At 47.1% G+C, this 20,031-nt stretch overlaps 1 protein-coding gene across 1 annotated transcript in view; it reads right to left on the minus strand.

The window, feature by feature from the left end:
* Nucleotides 1-1,015: 1,015 nt before the first annotated feature.
* LOC120950614 (protein scabrous) overlaps nucleotides 1,016-20,031 on the minus strand; it is a 60,134-nt gene continuing 41,118 nt past the window's right edge. The window contains exons 3-4 of the mRNA XM_040368796.2: nucleotides 14,706-15,323; nucleotides 1,016-3,815 (exon numbers count right to left, since the gene is read on the minus strand). Of these exons, the coding sequence (XP_040224730.2) occupies nucleotides 2,868-3,815; nucleotides 14,706-15,323 (1,566 nt within the window). The 3' untranslated portion in view covers nucleotides 1,016-2,867. The remainder of the gene's footprint in view (nucleotides 3,816-14,705; nucleotides 15,324-20,031) is intronic.

Here is a 20,031-nt window from a genome sequence, read left to right on the forward strand (position 1 = left end):
TTCTCACTTACTTGTTAATTGTTTACGCCTAGGTGAAATCATTTCAATGTACTCCCATTTCATCTGTTCAAATTCGTCCCGCTTTCATGTCACTTTTTTTTTAAATGATACAGCTTCCTTTTGTGTGTTATTTCTTCTGTTGAAAAAACACTTTTTCTAGAAGTCAAAATTCAATACGATTTTGCTAGCAGAAATCAACCATACCCAACACATAACTTTAGTGCATCAAATCGGGACGTTGACGAAATGTGTTCTCATTTTACTTCCGCCTCCCCGATCTAACAATATTTGGTACGATAGTTTTTACTTTTACTCTTTTTTGTGAAATTTTCTCCAATCGACACGACCTTACATTCCACGACCTTTTGATTTCTTTCCGCGTGGCATTTGTTTTTACATCAGCGATCTGTGATTTGCTTTGTATTTTAATTCGTCATTGGTTTATTTACATGTCTTGTGTTCGCGCATATGCTCGACTCCATTCGGTTTGCAAATCGTGCTGATTTTGTGCAGCTTTTTGTGTGTTTTACTTCCTTCCATTACTTATACGCTACTAATGAGGGAATGCGATTAAGGAAGGTGGGGAATGCGGGAATGTGTTTTGGGGTACTTTGACTTAATGGTGTTATTTAAATTAAATAAAGGAAAGGTCGTAAAAATTATTTAAAAAAAAAAAACAGAATTAGCCATACAATGCCATAAATTGTTGAATAGTTTCATGAGTTAATTTTATCTTTTCTCTGTTTGATTTGTTTGCTCACGTTGTATGAAAAACAATAGTCCAGAAGAGACGCGAAATAAAGTTCTCATTTGTGATGGCCAATGCATAAGGTTCGATGCTATTGGTCAGATTTTAATTTGTCGTAAATTCTTTGGTATTTGGTTTATCGTTCTGTTTGTGGGTCCATTTTGTTTTGTGTGGTTGTTGTTTATTTTGTTTTAGTAAAAGGTTTGGCTTGAGTCCATTGTCAATTTCCTGTTTCAAAGCAAGCAGCTTATATTAATTTGTTAAAACTACGCCGCTCCATCAATGTGAAAACGTAAGCGCCTAAATGTAGACTATGTCGTTGTTCATTCGTCTCCTAAAAACTGAAGCTTAACGCTTACGAGCTGTTCAGCTACACTGTGATAAAACTAAATCATCGCTGAAGCAGCTCAAATTACATTTAAGACCGTGAGCGAGCTGGAAACGATTCCTCTCTTTTGACGGTGCCGGCTTGTAAGATAAAAGGGTATGGTGGCGCTATAATTTATCACTCTGAAACGGCAATCCGTGTGACGACAGTAACGTAAAACCGGAACCGGTTACGGCACGGCCTGTGTTGGTAGTTTGCTTCATTCCTGCCGAGGCTGGAATAGTTACGGAAACGTTAAAAATTGGGTTTGCAGATGCCGAATGTGTGGTGGTACAATTTTTCAGCCATTATTAGCCGTTAGCTGCACATGCACACGACTGTCGACAAAATGCTGACCGAAAAGACCAAAAAAAAAACTGAACCTCCAACACGTAAAAAGGTCTTCAGATGGTAGGTAACATATGGATGAACGTGCTACGAATCGAATCCGGTAGAATATTCTCGCATAGACACACACACACACACACGGAAAAAAGCGGTGAAAAATGTAGCCCCAGGCTAGGTGCGAAAAATTGGGAAAAAGTAATAAATGGGCCTTTCCGGGTTCGCTTCTGCCCCAGACAGGAAACTTTTAATGCATCCCGAACGCTAGGAGGCTTGTGCTCCATTACCTCGTGCTTTTACGCTTTCCTCAACGCCTGGACACACAAGCCTACGTCCGCTTATAGGATGGTTGCTCCGCCCGAGCACTTTTACTTTCCACCGATGCTCGGAGGATCTTTTCGCGGGATGGGAAAAGACAATGAAGCGCGGGTGAAGCGCGGTTTGCTTTCACCATTTTCCGTTGATGTTCGGTAATTTGAAGTTCACTTTACTGGCCGCCAATCAAATCGATGCGGCGGTCCCTATCACGTGGCCATCGCCGTTCGCTACTACCCAGGATCTTGATAGTCACGGAGGCGTTAAATCATCTTTGTTCGAGCGCACGGAAAAGGCCCCGTCCCGGCGGAAAGAAAAGGTGTTGCAAGAGTGAAAGAGAAGAGAAAAAACTTTTACCCGAAAGCAAAAAAAGAAAAAACCCGACGATAAATAAAGAAAACAGTGAAAGTGAAACATTTTACCAAATTTCCTGCACGTTGACGTTGATGAATGCTACGAATAGATTCGTGTTCGTGCGTTTGGACCGGAGGCTTCGCCCGGTTGGGCAACAGCAACAACAACAAAAAGGAAGGAGTGCGAAACGAAATATACTTTGCCGACCTCAATCCAATCAACGGAGTAATCTCACTTTTCAATCACGCAAACGCAACGCGTGCCTGCTGTCCTTCCTTGGTGGGCCCGAAACGATCACGAGGGTGGGCACAGCGAGCGAATCTTTGATGGAGACCATCAATTAGATTGTACCATTTACGTCACACAATCGGCTCTAAACAGGAGCCACAAAATGAAGTTTGCGTGAAAATTGGAAAATCGATTTTGTGCGTTTCCCGAAGCAAAGAGGAAGACCGCTACCGCTCAAAAAGGAGTTCGTCGTCTGCGCTCTATCGCTCACGCTCCAATCAGCGTCTCTTTGTCCTGGTCCTGTAAAACGTCGTAGTGTGATGCTTAAAGCGAAAGCGTAAAATCGTCATTAAACGTGTGATTCCGATGACAAATCCGATGAAAGACGAGCAAGAAGCTGCCGAGGTAACCGATCGGGATGATGATTTGGGTTTAGTGGGGTTTTAAGGGCGTCAAGCATCTGCTTTCCCGGGGGGGGCGGAAGGATTAGCGACCTGCCAGCGGTGTTACTTACGCGAACGTCGGCACAGTCGTGGTACCATGCGGCCGTCGCCCTTCATCGTTGGTCTCGTGCCGATCACTCCTCGCCCCATTGGCGGGCGTGGAAGCGTCGGCGCCCAGCCCGCTCGTCGTGAGCAGCGTGGCTGCCGCCACCGGCTCCATCACCGGCAACTCCGTAACGTTCGCATCACAGTCCGGCCGGCGGGCAATCATCATGTGGCTCGATTTCACCGCAATCCACTCATTACGGGACGCATCGAACCAGGTCAGCCCCAGGTTGTAGCGGCCGTTCAGGTTCGCGTGCTGGCAGTGCGAGAACCACCAGCCACCCTCGTAGTTGCCGGCGCAGTGCGTGTTCGAGATGTCCCGGTCGACGTCTATCGCCGAGAACTGCATGTGATTTTGGTACTCGAACGCGTCCGACGCGTTACCACTGTACCCGCCCAGGTCCAGCCGGAAGCCACCGTCCCGCGAATCGATCCGGAAGCTGCCGTAATCGGCGAACCAGGTGTTGTCGTAGATGTCCTGCATGACGATGCGCAGCCGGGAACAGTTGTCCTGCGTCAGGTGGTGCAGCGCCTGGTTGCCGATCCAGAACTCGCCGGCCGGTGTGCCGAACCCTTGGGCGTACTCTTCCCACGAGCGGTTAAAGTCGACCGTACCGTCCTGGCGCCGCTGCACCGTCGTCCACTCGCCGAAGCACTGTGTCATTAGCGGGTGGTGCTGTTCGGCGGGCGCTATTAGGTAGAGGCCACCGTCGCCGGGCTGGTTGGCCGTGCCGGCCGTTCGCATCCGCTCGATCTGGCTGCAGTCGCGCGGCAGCTTGTTGATGATCGACTCGTACTCGTGCTCGACCGACTCGAGCTGCTGCACCAGCTTGGTCGTCCGCTCCAGCTCGGTTAGTGGGCGGGGCGGCACGCTGCTACCGTTGTAATCGGACTTCGAGCCGGCCTCCAGCTGCAAAATAGGCAAATAGGAAACGGAGCGGGTGAGTAAGAAAGCTACACGGGCAGTGGTAGGAACGCGGGAAGGAAAATATCAAATGTACAACAACGCAAAGCACGCAGGATTTGCATCCTGCGGTATAGGGTGAGCGAGTAATTAAATCGAGCAAAAACGACCATTTACCATTAGTCATTGCACGGGGAAGAGAATGGAACACTGCGCCCACCACAGAAAAGGAGAGAGCGGAAGCAGAGAGCAATCAGAAGAATGTTTGACGTTAAACGAGCACCGAGTGCAAAACTTGCTTTTTCCCATCGTGCACGGACGGACAGCAACAACGTTGCAGTAGTCCGATAATGAGACAGGAGGACAGCTCGTGAAAGAAGTGAATAAGCTCTTTCGGTGCATTTACCGTCCCCGGTCGTGATGGTTGGGAATAATGAACCAGTGGTAGTGCTTTGTATCATACTTTACCATCGTGCATGAGGAGTGGCAAAAAGGGAACAGTCATGGCAGGGCGGGTAAATATTTCCAACGCTCTTTCGCTTTCTGGGAAATTTACTTACTGTAAGTTGTTCATTGGATTTCTACTTATTTATTTTTTGTCGGTTTGCATGCGCAACGTAACCATCTTTGTGCGGTACGTTCCGTTTCGCAGAAACCCTATGAATGCCCACTGGAAATTCCGTTCGTGCAAGGGTCAAGTACACAAGAGTGTATGCAGCAGCACATTTCTTGGGTACGGGAACATGGGGCCAAATGGTCATGTTAAGTCATTTTACGTTTAATTTTATTGGATTAAGCATTTAAAAGGGATGTTAAGACAATCATCGAAGCTTTGACACTTTATGTGCGGTATGAAACAAATAAAAAATGTAATAGTGTGGCATTAAAACACGAAACGTTCTTTTAAATCCGCTTCATCTTAAGGAATTAAATATAATTATTTAGTTTAAAAAAACCCAAAACATGGATAAATTATGTATGATTTAAGAATTAATTATTTTAAAAAGTTTGTAGCTTGAAATATTGTTTTTTTTTCTGTTATATTTCCATACTTTTTAATTATTTTTGCAGTCAAATTGAAGGCAAAATTTTAAATTGTTTAACGTACAATTTGAAATCAAAGATCAAACGGCTCCTTTGACAGCAGGTAGAATTTAGTGTATTTTTGGTCTAACTACAACCAAATGAAAAATAAAGCTTGTTAATGTCACCATGCAACCAGACAATTTCGATTTCACACCGTGAACCGTGAAAAATTAACCAAAAACAACATGGCTGAAACATCTCACGCCTAAATGTATGTACCCAGCTGTCATCCTGTATGGTGCGATGACATTCGATGAAATGTCACAATTTGACATGACATGAATCTTCCAAGAAATCACTAAAACTTTTGTTAAATTGTTGGTTTGCGCTGTAGAACAAAGAAAATAGCAATGTAGTTTGGACTTCGCTTCACCAATTGGTGGAACGAAATTGAACGATAAAAAATAAGCGTTATGAAGCGTTACATTTCATCTGTAAATTTTATTTTATTATTTATTTTTGTCATTTTGCAAATGAATTGAATTATTGAATTCGCTTAATTATGAAGAAATCTTAACTATCACTGATCAATTCCATCAATCAGTCTGCTCATAAACAGCCTTTGCAATCATAATAAACGTGTGCAACGAATACACGTTTGATGGCATTACAGGTAACCATTTAGCCGCGTGTACCCCTAAACCCTCCGATGATATCAGCCAAACCTCTTCATTCGCTTCGTATAACATTTTCTCAAAGGAATGATGTTTTTCCTACTCTTTCTAAAATAAAAAGAACACGAACTCACCACCGGACGGGCAGGTATTGAGGCGCACGGAAGTAACCAAGTGATACATTCCTTGGTGCGCTCCGGTGTGCAGCCCGAATTATGAACAAAGTTTGCCGAAAGATAATCCCTAATCCTCCGGTTCCGGCAATCTGGGCCGAGACCAAGGGATAAGGAAGTGTTCCATGTTGCCCTCCTTTAGCCAAAAGAAACATTCCACTTTCATCTTCTGCACAGAGAATGCCGGCACACAGTGCCGGATTGCTTTCTCATGTCTCGGGATGAAACGTTGAGCTGGGAGGCTACCAGCCTTTGGGGTTTCCAGCTTACGAAACCCTTCTATACCACCTCAAAGGAATGAGTACCTGCCCCTGGATGGGGGGCTTTTGCTGCCCCTTTGCTATTTATATTGATGCTACCCACCGATGCTCGTTGCGCATACAATGTATTCCTGTTCTGGGGCGTTTTGTGAACCTTGTGAGTGTAGAGTTTCCCGCAAACTGCTCACACCCCTGCTGCTTCTGCTGCTGGCATGGCATGCTGGATGATACCAAACAGCATCACCATCACCAACGAGCCCCTTATCGACTATCCGGGCCGTAAGCTATGATGGTTCACCACCAACAGCGCCACACCTCGCACTGTACATCGGGTTTTCGCCGGAACGATCCATTGCATCCCGCTCCTTGCAGGGTGTATGTGAGCCGGTGGTGCTACCAGCACCATTGCGTGGCATTGCAATCATAAATCGATAGTGGTAAAATGTGTCAATGATGGGAAAAGCGGGTGCATTTTTGGCATCCAATCGCCAGAGATCGTCTTTTGCCCGCGCGATGGTCTGCAATTGAGTGGATCCGGTACTAGAACGCTCAAAATATTCAATTCAATTTTTCGACACGCTTTTGTTGCGCCAGAGGGAAGCGGAAGGAAAAACCGGTCCAGTGCGCCACGTTCTGCACCCAATTGTTGTACACCCGAAAATGGGGCCGTGTATGGGTCAACTCATTCCCATGGAATGGAAATATTGTGAGAGTGGTTTTGTATCGACAAGTTCCCCATGCCAGGTCGCGTGTTGGGAAAATGAGGAAATTGGAATTTAGTGTCCCGTTGATATGCAGCGGGTAAAATAGAATATGCCGATGGCTCACACAAGATAACAAAACGAGCGACAGCCATCGGCAAGCGAGATGGACCGGCACCGTACGTAACAAATGTCGAATACTCAAGCGGACTTCTCACCCACCCTAATGTTAAGGGGTGGGAGGAAGCTTACATGACAATCTCATTTGCAACAGCTGGCGTCGTTTGATTGATGACGAGCGACCATTCGAGCTGTTCGAGGCACAATCATTGTGTGCCGCTTGTGCTCACACCATCCCCATCATCATCACATTGCGAAAGTGCACTCCTGCTTCGGCACGTTGAATTAAGCGTCCGAACTTCGATTCGCAACCAAATTGAGTGACCAAAGCTTCATCCATCACACAGCATTGGGTGTCTATGTTGCATTCCGGAGTTCTCCATTCAATCAAGCTTGTATGATTTTCTAATCTTTCACCATCGATGGATGCATTTGGGACGAGCCAATCGCATCGGTGTGATGTTTCGAAGCAGGAGAACGTTTCGATACAATCCCCTCCCCATACAAATTGCATCGTGCAATATTGTGTACATGTTTTAGGACACAAAGTTCGCCGTAAGAAAGGCGTGTTTGAGGAAGGTTAATTAGATTTTTCTGTAAGTTGTTGATCGATGAGGTGTTGCAAATCAATTTGAGCCGAGCGGGCGTGTGTTTCGTTTCCGATAAAGCTGCAATTAGACTAATGTAGTGGAGTTTCGGTTGGTGTATGCAATGCTATTTCGGTAGCTAATGCTGTGCCATTACAACCGACACTGCTGCTGCTGCAATGGGGTTGTAAATTCGAAGCACCAAATTCGTTCCCGTAAATAAAGCAAAGCCAAATTTGCCTCTCAAAGTGGTGGTGCAGTGCCAGGTCTCAAGTGAAAAGTGAATCCTTATTTGTGTGACCCAAATTTTCCCCAAGCCCAACCAAGTGCGCCGGGCTAAACTTTGTGCAGTGTCTGTGGTCGATGTGGTTGAGCGAATTTGGCGAATACATCTTCCATAACCGCGTTCGTTGCTAGCAGCAAACGAAAGCAGATCTACCAGTAAAATCCCATCCTCTACCCAGCGAGCGTTGCCGGCAACGGGCTTTTCGCTTCGCGTGGCGAAAATGTAATCTCCTTGATGCATTTTCTTCATCGTGGAATTTCGCGTAAGCGCTCGTATGCAAATGCATTGCCAATGCAACACCTAAAACGCGCCGGCACCGGGCACAGTAAACAACACGTCAACTTCAAAACTTTGCGCTGGTGCGAAAACATTTCAGATGTCTCACACTGCTCTTCCCCAACCACAGCCTGTACACATCCGTTACATATCTCGCCGTGCTATAAATCTCATTTTCTTTAGTTTATTTAGTCTTCCATCTGCACCGTGAAGTACCCGAGTGTCGCTTGAATGCTTCGGTTATGGTGCAGTTGTTTTTGCATAACTCGCCCGGAATTATTTGGACAACAGAGGTAATGGAGCTCTACCTCTCTCTTTCTCTCTCTCTGTCTCTCTGTCTCTCTCTCTCTCTTTCTCTCTCTCTTGCTTAGGCAGCGTCAAGTGCCACACTTCCGAAGACGTTAGGTCGCAGCGGGACAATGTATTCACGCCAACATTGCAGTCGGAAGAAAGTGCAGTGCAAGACAGTTTGTTACTGCTGCTGCTGTCCGCATTCCGTATCGCTTGTGCGGTGAAACAATAGTGAAATCTCATCTGTCGCTAGAGCTACGAGGAGAGTGGTTTTTTTGTGTGTTCTATTTGTTGCATATTTTTTGCATGCAAATGCACTTTACAATGCACTCAATCGCTTGGTGTGATGCAGCCGCTTGCTGAAGAAGAGGTTCTGCATTCATATCACCCACGATGACAAACACACACACACACGCACACTCATGTGCATATTGCATGCACGACCGAGCAGCGTGGTTGTTTGCATACTGTTTCCGTTTGAAGTTGTGACCATCTTGTTGTGAGACGGTGGACGGTGTGCACTTGTCAGAAAGATTGACTCTCGCATGACGGTGCGGTGTCACACAGTATCCTTCACCCGTCGTGGGGTCCTGGCTTATGATGGGATTATTCCCCATATGTGTGTGTGTGTGTGTGTTGCACTCAACTCTTAACCTTACCCCGTAGAGAAAACAGCGAGAAGGCATAGTGCTTTCTAAACAAACAAAAACACTACTACGAAAGCAATTCAATCCATCAGACCACTGCCCTGCCAACAAGACGGCGAAGGATTGTGTCGAGCGTTTCGGAGCGTGGAAAATAAAAGCCAGCTCACGTCCGTCGGCTTCTTGTGAAACGAATAAAATCATTTTTATTTCTTGTCCCCTTTCCCGTGAGCGTGGGTTCAGTGTGTTTTTCGCAGCATAAAGAGTTAAAGTTGTTCCTTCCCCAAACCCTATTACTCTTGCTGGCTTGTCCTGTTTGCACATTGCTCGTAGGGATGCTTGGATGGGGCTTCACAGCAATGGCTGACAGTGGCCGGTACCTTTTCCCAGTGCGGGACTGTTCACAGCCATCGGTGCCGTGTTCGTCGCCCGCTGCCAATCATTCTACCATCAAAGCGGATGGGGCCAGGATCAAACGAAACGACTGCGAGCGATGGATTTTTAATACTTCTCCGAGTATTGTATCTACTCGTCTCCGTAATCCGTAATACGATAATACAATTTTTTCCCTTCTTCAACACTCTTGCGAACCTTTTTGCCTTCACACCGATAGACCGCACCGAACCGTACCGAACCGGCCATGGCATAATGCGTAATTTCATAATACATTCCGATTGTCCTCGGGATCCTTTCCCTGAGCCTGGCGGCAGCCTGAGTCGATCAGGTGGGGCCGGTGTGTGGTACAGCACCGCTACGGCATCGCTACACAGTGATTCGATGGTATCGCTCCGGGTCCCGGGCATAACGATATTAAGCGATCATGCATAAATTTCTTCGCCCGGTAGCCGCCGTTCCCCGCATCCCTTATTGCGCTGGGAAAATTGAGTGAGCACTACAGCACACTGTCCGTGGAAAAACGTGGTCGGAAAGCTGAAATGAATCAGCCCTTTTTCCAATCAAGACAGCCGAGGGAGATGGTTGGAGCACTCTCACGACCACGACTACACACCGACGATGATGATGATGGATCGCTTCACTGGGGTATGTATGGTGCGCTGGGAAGTTGTTCTCGGTATTGCTTTCCTCTTTGTTAGCATTACCATACCATTGAAATTAGGGGAACGGGAGAAGCTCACTTATGTAAAAGATCAGAGCAATTGGAATGTGAAATGGTGAGGTTGTCATAAGTTTATTCGCGCTTATGGAATTCAGCGGAACACGGGAAGCAGAAACGATGAATTGGAACCTCTTGCGCATCACCCATAAATCTTGGCGTGGCGTGTACGACGCGCAAGAATTACGTGCAGTTTGCTTATGGCGCTTTTCTGTGTAATTCTTCCCCTCCAAGGCACTCACCATTCTGGTACGCCAACGGTGGCAGGGTTCATTGAACAATCATCATTCGCCGAAGCACTTCATCTCAAGATCAACGATTTATCGAGATGTTGCCCTCCTTGACAAAAACTGATTGAATGTGCGTTTTTGTGTTCGGTTTTTTTCTTCCTCCGCTCTGTTATTGCTTCAGCCAAGGGACCAGCCGCAAACACAAGCACCATTCGCACACCGACCGGGGCTTGTAAGGATGCGTCCACTTGGGTGTGTGTGAGTGAGTGAGTTAAGGGTTCGAGATCTGGGCGTGATAGAGCAAGTCACACGTGAAGAAGTTTTGCTTCCTTTTCCCCGGCTGCGGAGGATTCGGTGCGGCAGACGCCGATAGCAGCACTTCGACACGTTCCGGCTCATATGGTGCACGCTTCAACACGCCGCTCAATGAGCGGGAAACGATGAATTGGCGAAAACAGCGAGGATGGCGAAAGGATGGCGCAAGGCACCCGTTAAGATGACACTCGACGCCACGGCTGTAGTGGGTGTGTGTGTGTGTACGATGAACTTTTGGCTTTTTTTTGCAACTCACACTCGATCTTTCCTTGTGCTAGATAGCGGTGTGCCGCTAGAGAATGGTTTTGCTTTAAGAAAATTGGAATTTCCTTCCAAAATTGCAAATGCGAGAATGCGAACGGATTTTCCGACAAATAATTTGCCTACGCACGTGGGCAATATCACGATGTGATAAGACATTCGGAATCCCGAAAACCGATTGCGAAATTGGAACGTGCCAAACGGCTTCATTGAAAGGATAATTCACTTCCCGGGGACAAACTAGGCGGGACCGAAGCGGTACGGGGGCCTGGGAAAGCAATCACCATTACCGCAAAACGTCACCCGTGCTTTGTAATCATGGGCCGGTTCGCAATTCAATTAAATCGACTCATAAAATGGTTTTGGGACGCAATGGCGAAGCCGAGGCTGGTACGAGATATGTATACATATGTGTGTGTCGTTTAATAATTCCAAAATTGATGAAATAGGGCCGTTTACAATTGAACGATGCAGTTAAAGCAGTGAGTACATTAGGCTCATTTAAATTACGTATGCGAAGGAGCGAATGCTGTTGGTGGTGGGCGTGAAATTCAATTGTAAGTGAATGAATTCTTCGTCGGATCAGGTCGGGTAGGCATGATTGGATGGTAGTGGAAACAACGTGTTTGGAGACGGTAACATGCTGCGGTATTGAGCTGTATATTAAAGCGTTTGCATAGACATCGCAGGAGTGCGATCGCTTGAAACATTTCAGGGGTTTTATGTATGCATTTTGCAACAACTTAGAGGACGATGAGAGTACAAAACCGTTTCCAACGAATCATTTTATGTGATGAAACCTCAATAAAAGAGTGCTCAAAGGAATTGACATAGTTACTGGTGATATCCTTTTGAGTTTTAAGTCATAAATAAATAGGGCGTTATATCCTGAAGATAATAAATTGATGTTCTAGGTTTAAAACTATAGAACTATAAAAGGAATTACACGACTTTCTGGGGTCCGCCTTCATAGTGTATACCAAAGAAAACGTGTGTTTTAGTGAATTTGTCACCAAGTATACATTTTCTGTTGAGAAACATTGAGCAATTCATGCAAAATTATGTATCTTGTTCAATCAAACCCAATTCATGCATAGCGTTTCAATGCAAATCCTTCGTCATACTCCAATTGAGACCGCAATGATGAAACGATACGATGAAGCCTCCTACCGAGCAGTCGGTACTCCATACAAAGAATTCACACGGCGGCACGGTGTGCTTGCCGTATCCATCTCCGTAGGACTCCGTAATGCGTCGAAGCCACATTTTACGACGCCCCACACTAATTTGCATCGCTACCGTACAATTTCGAGACAAATGTTTATTCCCAGGCGGAATGAATTTCCCGCCCCATCCCTCGCCCAGACAGCCCATCGCCCATCATGATGTGCTGGTGTACGGGGCAGGCGTACGTCGGTATTATTGTACCGTCTCAGGTTATCGCGCTCACCTGAGTGGAGTGCTCCCAGCGCTCAACGCACTGGGGACGGTGCAGTAGTGTCCTCCCGTGCGGTGCGGTTTGCTGCTGCCATCAATCAATAGGAGGAAAGTTATTTCAGCTTTCCAGCGATGCGATTTCCCTTGCGAAAAGCTCACTCAGGTGAGCTTGCTGTCCGTGCGACGCAGATGCGATCCTGTGCACACAGCCGTTAAATCCCATGACTGGGCCTTTTCCCTTTGGGATGCTTCAGGGCACAAAAAGTGTACCGAGCGATAGGGAACCATCCCCGTTCCCGAGTGAGAATGAAGTGAGCGAGAGATAGACACAACCACACAGCACATTCAAAAAGAATCCCGAAAGCCAAAAAACAATCACAAAGAAAAGTCACGGCGCCGATCCCGCCAGTCGACCGATGAGCGACTACACCCGGTGGACACTGGGCGTGCTGGCGAGCGTTTTTGTGTGCCGCAGCATTTCCGGCAAATCCGCGTGAAGGTAATTTAAATTTCACGCTTGTCAGCTTTTCGATCATTCGCGTTATTTCCTTCCGCACCGCGCGCTTGCGCCTCCCACCTAAACATTGTTTTCCGTTTCATATCTTCAGTTTTAGGTAGAAAGGTGCGTTTTTTGTCAGGTGTGCAATCTCATAAAAATAGAAGAAGAGGAAAAAAAAACGAGTTTTTGGGTATGAAATCACGAACCTTACAACGTTCGCAGGTACACGGAAACCTGGCCGTGTCGAACCCCGGGAAGCTGATGTTTGGCTAATGAATGTGCACACACACACACACCGTGTTTGCGGGACCGTCAAATGTTTCATACGGCCATAGCGAATCCCACCAAACCCACGACACGGCACGGCTCTGGTGTGTCGCCTAGAAGCTATGGTACGGATAAGGACGCTTGTCGACCCGTTTGTTCGCGTCGTCGAGTGCGCTCGGGAGCTGTGCATGGTTTACATGACGCGCATCGCATCGCACTGCAGCGTGAGCGATGAAGCACGGGATGGAGCATTGGAAAACATTGTCCCCTTGTAGGAAAATATCGAAACAAGTGAAGCATACCACTCTACTAAGCGCAGCGAGCTGCGGAGCTTTTTGTTGCTTCCCGGAAACCGGTTTAACAACGATCGCGCCATCGCCCTGGAACTGTTTCGCAAAGCTAACCTTGCGTCGTTGCAATGCCATCCAGTTTGGTGCACTTATAGAAACGTACCAAATTTGTGTCTGCCGTGTACGTGTATGTGTGTGAGTGCGTACATCGATCTATTGATCGCTGGAGGGCTGTGTAGTAGCGCCGAGACGATCCTTGTACCAGCGCTAGCGTTACGCGCCGTTTCGCTTGATTATAAAATTTTGCGATGAACAATTTTTCATTAAAATGTGTGTGTATGTGTCTCCGGCAAACTAACGCTCCTCAGCGAATCGATATTTCAGCCTCGTATTGTCATGGGGCGTACCGTACTGTAAGCCGATGTTGTTGCAGTAGCTTCGGTCGAGCTACAACGGCCACCGGTAAATCATTAATGGATAACAGCATAGGGGATGAACCATTTCGGGGTTGCAGCGCGAATAAGCTTTAGCATCGTGGCCCTTTTTTTTGCTCGTCGATACCGTGAGCGTTCATTTGTGTCAACTAAAATGTCAATGTGATGCCTAAAAATAGCCGACTCATCGATTCGATGCGAGATGGGCAGAAGTTTTACACGGTTTTCGGGCAAACATGTTCACACATAAATGCTGCCTTGTCGCTCAATATGTCTAAATTGCTATTCAATTTCGTCATTTTGTTTTGTACAGCAAGCATACACACGGAGCGCAATTGCTAGTGCTTCCGGGTGATGTCCGAAACAGGCGCTCTATGTGTAGCATATGAAAATTGTACCATCGAACGGTAACGTTAGCGACAAAAACTCGGACAAATTTTGTAACCTAGAACAGTGATTAAAAACTGTTTGCCAAAGTAAGAGTCTGAAAAACTGGACGTTTTTCGTATAAAGCTATTTCAAACAGCCGTAAAAGCGTTGGGTGCGTTGTCACGACAGCTGACAAATTTGACCACTTTGGAGTAGCTGCTTTTGGCCCCTGCAAAAAAGAGCTTGCTCTTGAACAACTTGAACGACAAAAGGCTATGCCATTTTGATAGAAACCGGACAGAAACTCCAGCCTAATGTTAGTGGACGTCAATAAAAACATCCATAACAGGAAGATTCTTCTGAGTTCCAAGATTGTTTGTTCATTTGTAATGAATTTCAATGGAAAAATTTCAATAAATCGTAAATATTCAAAAATATTTCAGAAACAATCAATCAATTGTGCATTGTTGGGTGCGACAAACCACGAAAACCTTTTCAACTGGAAACAAGAATGAAAACAAACACAGAATGAGTTTCAGCAATATTTCTACCGCAATTCTAAGGTCCTTGAAAACATTGAGCAAACCTTACTTTTTTAGGTTAGGTTAGGTTTCCCATTTCTCAAACCCCTCTCGAACTTACCTTCTCCAGCCGGTTGTGTGCCATCTCGCGGTGCAGCACGGCCGCGGACCGGATCCGGGCCAGCTCGCCCTTCAGCTCGTGCACCTCGCCCTTCAGCTCGTGCACCTCGCCCTGCAGCCGCTTGACCGTGTCGCGCTCCTCCTGCAGCGCGCTCACGCTGACCGCCATCGCCTGGATGCTTTTGGCCGCGTTGTGCACCTCCTCCCGCACCAGCCCCTGCTCGGAGGCGGCCTGCGCGACGCTGAACTCTACCTTGGCGATTTCGCGCCGCATGTCCGGTACCGTCTTCTCGAACTTGCCCTGTATCGCTTCCACGTCCTCGAGCAGCTCCAGCATCGAGCCGTGCAGCTTGTCCAGCCCGGCGATCTGTCGGCTGACGTTGAAGTTGGCGCCCGCCAGCCGGCGCTGCTCGATCTCGACGCTGCGCAGCCGGTCCGCTAGCCGGTGGCCGTGCAGTTCGCTCAGCTGGCGCTTCAGCACGCTCTGCTTCACCTCGAGCTCGTGCAGCTGCTGGCGGATGAAGCGCTGGTGCCGCATGCGGTGGTCCGCCTCCGGCTCGACAAAATCGATCGTGTGGGGCAGGATCGATTTCTCGTGTGGTTCCGACTTGAACGCGTCCTGTGTGTGCAAAAGAGAGCAGGGAAAGGAAAACATCATTAGTGGGGGAAGGTTCTGGCTCGCTTGGGCGGAAAAATCGCTTTAAAAAGAGGTTGAGTCCATTGGAATCCATTCCAATGCTCAGCCAAGTGACCCAAACACCCTGAGTGGAAGCGAAGATTAAATTTATACCTCTTTACGCCACGCAAATTACTAATTCAGTTGTGTGTTCCCATTTCGGCAAAAGAAAACTGGTGGCCACCAGCTAAACTAAACGTATTGACCATTTGCCCCTCCTCTCCTCGCGCCAAATTGCTTGGTGGGATGCGCACACATGGGAGTTTTGGGGTTTTGCTCTTCCCCCCAAAAATTTACAACTGTACCCGCTGTTCCCATTTTGGATAGCCATGAGTTAGCTGTGTGGGTTTGTCGGTAAGAAGGTGAATGTGCGTGTGTGAGAGCACCAGTTTGAATTAATAATTAACATTCCGTGCAGCAAAATGCGCAACCGTTGATCACGTCCGTACCGGGTTGCGTACGGGCAAATGGAACTCTCCAAGGTCGGCTGGTGGGTTGGTTGGTTAGCTGTCTTTCCCCTTTTTCCTCGTCCAACATTCCTTTTCGAAATAAAAAAAACATACACACACACACACACACACACACACACACACACACACACTTTAAATGGGGTGAAGTTTTTCGAATTTACAAAATCACTGTGTCTAAACAGGGCGGTTAGTGGCCCCGATGGGTCCCGATCGTCTGCAATGCGTTTGCCTTTTGCCGGAGCAAAACCAAAACAAAAAGAAAAGGAAGCAGTACTGGGAATGGTTCGGAATTGAATTTATAATAATGCCTCGTCCAAGCGAAGGGAGCGAAGGGATTGGTTAATGGTGGTAGCAATAACATTCGGAAGAAATGGTTCGTTTTATTATTCAGCAGGTTTTGACCTTTCGAGCAGTGGCCTGCGGCCGCAGGTCACGTGCCAGTGGCCTCGGACTCGTCTCTGCCAAGGATTTAGAGCGGGCACTGGTACCAACAGAAACATAGCAGCAACTACGCCATCGTCTGTCTTGCTTTTGCCCCTTTAATACCAAGAGAGGGGGGCCCTACCTGGAGTGAGCATTAGTTGTAAAATGCGTCCAGCTGGCTGCCCTTTTACGCCTAGTCGCTCCGGAAGGTTATTATTGCTAGTTCGGCGAACTGAAATTATACAATTACGACCGTTTTCCATTTCACTTTTACGTAGCCAAACTGAAAGTGATACCTGATGATGCTCCCCAATAGACGGTTTTTGAGGGAGCTATTTGGGCCCGACGCCCGATGTAATAAATACGCCGCAATTCGTTCCACTCCGGCTCACTAGCATTCCCTAATGAAGCAACACACAAATACCAAAAACCCGCCTCTGAAACTCCAAAAACAAGGTATACAACAGTGCTACAAATGGTGCCGGTTTGAATGCTGTGTGTAACTTCATCTCCAGCCCAGGGATGAGTGTTAATTCCGGGAAGCACAAATTCCGAAAAGCACAAAGACAATGCACGAAAGGCTCGCCAGCACAGGCGGTGGGGTGAAATGTAATACCGGCACGCGTCTATCGCTCTCCCGTCGTGTGTATGTGTGTGTGTGAGTGGCTATCCCTAGTGTAAAATAAACATTTCACATGCCCGGTATTCTACGCCCTTTTGCCACAAGGCAGAAGCAAGTCGGCAGGGCGGTATCAAATTATGTCCGTAATTAAGGCTGGTGTACTGCTCAGCTAACAACGAGAGACACGCACAGCTCCACACTTCCAGCTAGCTCGTGCAGAGGTAATGCAATGAGAAAGGGAGGATTTGGAGCTGTTTTCGGAATGTACTTGCAAATGCAGGCGATGCAGGGAAAATGCAAAATGAGCAAAATGCAAAGAGATGAAGCATTCGAGCATTCAATCAACTTAATTAGCCACAAATAAAGATTCATCTTGAAACATTTGCCAGCTTGGTTTGTTTATTTTTTGTGTACTGAGTGTGCGAATTGATAATGTACCATTTCACCTTTGGAGCAGAAGGAGCACCAAACGTGAAACAATTACAGTAATCGGATTGTTTGACAGTAAAGGAGGTTCTGTGAGTAGCAGTAGCAGCACCATCAGCAGTGGCACGTGCCGTTTGATTGGCCAAATCATCCACCGAAGTCGATTGCTAACGGGTTAAAAGCCAGCCGGTAGACAAAGTTTGACTTGGTCGGGCGAAAGTTCAACCCACGACAACGGCGAGCGAGCATCAAACAACCGTAGGGCAGAAGTGGATTGATGACGCTCGTTGATTTTTGGAATCCAATTTCATCGCCCCAGCCACTCGAATGTAAAGCTCGCTGCTTCACAGGTCGGATGTTTCACGGTTTGAAGGGTGCTTGAAGGGAAGGATTGCCCACTTTCCGTGCCCGCTTTTTCCTCTCCCATTTCCCCCCACCCTCTCAATTCGGAGAAGAAGCTGCTCGGGGCCAGTTATTGGACAGATATGAAACTATCTTTTGCGTTTGAGTTTTAGAAGTGACTTGGTCCTTTTTTCTTTCTCTCTTTACATGCCTTTGTAGCTTTGTGTGAGGGCGGTAGGTGTTAAGGATCCTTATCGATTGGGTTTGGCAAAGTGTTTTGGAAGCAGAAAACGATAAGCTTCTTCAGGAAAGATGGTTTCAATCGCTGGCTGAAAGGTCAAACTTTGGGCAGTGCAAATGCAAAACTTTAGCTCGCAGGCACGGATCGCGTGGGTTGAGTTGATGCAGAGGAACGCGAAGGAATATGCGTCCCACGCAGTGGGCGAAATGAGTTTCGTTTGCAGGTTGGGATGACCGGTTGTGCAGACGGCACGTACCGGAAATACATCTTCCCGCACGAATTAAAACCGGTGCTAGTACGAGCCGCACCTCCCTAGGAAGGCAGGTGGTGCGCGTTTGCAATGCACAAGACTAAAGCACAAGAAACTGCTGCCCCGATGACAAAATGGTGGCAATTTGGGGAACGTGCGGAGCGCAGCTAACGAGCAGATGAAAGGGCAACGGGCTGCTTCCATTACACTCAGGGAAGCAGCGAAAAAAAGGGGGAAAAACCAAGGAAAAACTCGCACAAGTAATGAAAACGTTCACGTAGCTACTTGGCCGTTGTGCCGCGTAAATGAGTTTCTTGGGCGAGTGCTTTCCTTGCCGTAGCGCCCGCAGAGGTTGAAATGGGTTTTCTGTAGCGAAAGATTAACTATTTTTTTTTACCCCTAGCCACTTTCTCCCATTACGTAAAGACGATAGAAGGGGGGGTGCAGCACCTCTGGCCTTTGGTCTTTTCTGTTTGTTCGTGGAGAAAATGTAAGAGTGAACAAAGGAAAACATATTGGCACCTGAGCGCACATCTGAGGTGCAATATGGAGGGCTTTTTCTTTTTTTTTGTTTCGCCTACCACCGTCGTTTTTCCACTGTTTTTCCTCCCCCCGCTGCTGCCCATTTCAATTTTTTACGTGTTCTAATGTTTGCTGTTTGCACAACTTCCCGGTTGCGAAAAAGTGCAACTCTGGTGGAACCATTAGCCCGCTCGTTGCCAAGTGCCATCTTTGGCTTGTGCTTTGCATCAGAGTGGTTGAAAACACACACACACAAACACACACACACACACACACACACACACACACACACACACATAGTGACCGTGCATGTGTGTACAATAATTGAACCACCCGGCGACGCTGTGCAAACCCTCCTTACCCCTTTAAAAAGGTATGAAATTAAGCGCAGGAAGAAAGATAGAGATAGAAAGAGATAGTTAGAGAGAGAAAGAGAGAGAGAGAGAGAGAGAAGGAGGAAGGATAACGAAAAAAAGAGCTGCAGACAAAGGTGTAAAGATCCGTTGGTTCACTTTCGCTCGGTGGAAACAGCAACACACCGCCACAGCAACAAGGTCCCCGTGTGGTAGGTGGATTTTGCCTAGCGAACCGGAAACGTTCGCCCGACGGCACATCGTACACCGAGCGGCTTTTGTGTGGAGCAGATTTTTGCGGTTTTTCTGCACGATGAAGCCCGGATGCGTCCTAACGAGGTTGAAAATTAGGATGTAAGGCTAGGATGGTTGCCGCTGCCGCACGGAAATAGTGGGTACGTGTGGATGAAAAACCCCTGACCGGAGGGAAAAACATTTCCACCCTTGCCTCCCCTAGGAGGTATATACTGTTATGATTGTGTGAATGTGTTTTTGTAATGTCTGTTTGCACACTTGCCCGATGGAAACCACATTTCTGGCTGCGTAAGTGGTGAGTGTGTGTGTGTGTTTTGATTTTTTTTGCTGTAATTTTCGCACAAGGTGACTCAAACAAAGGAGTTACAAAATTGTATTTGCATGTACCAGTTGGTCGGTGCAAAATTGTGCTACTCTTTGTGCGGGTAACCCCTTCTAATAGGAGTTTTCCGTGTGTGTGTGTGTGTGTGTGTGTGTGTGTGTGTGTGTGTGTGTGTGTGTGTGTGTGTGTGTGTGTTAAGACTATGAACTATGAAACTATGATTAATCTTCTGTAACGTTTTGCACCTCAAACCACTGCTGCCCTCGAAAGAAAGTTTGCGCATAAGTCGTGAAGAATTAATGCATCGCTTTTGGGGGCACGAGTGGTCGAAAACGGCAAACTTTTAAATTGAATCGTTTGCAGCAAAACCCTTTGTGCCGAAAATCGTTTCCGTGCTACCGCCCACACCTGGATGCATTAATTTA

The sequence above is a fragment of the Anopheles coluzzii genome, chromosome 2 (genome assembly GCF_943734685.1).
Source record: "Anopheles coluzzii chromosome 2, AcolN3, whole genome shotgun sequence".
Taxonomy (NCBI): Eukaryota; Metazoa; Arthropoda; class Insecta; order Diptera; family Culicidae; genus Anopheles; species Anopheles coluzzii.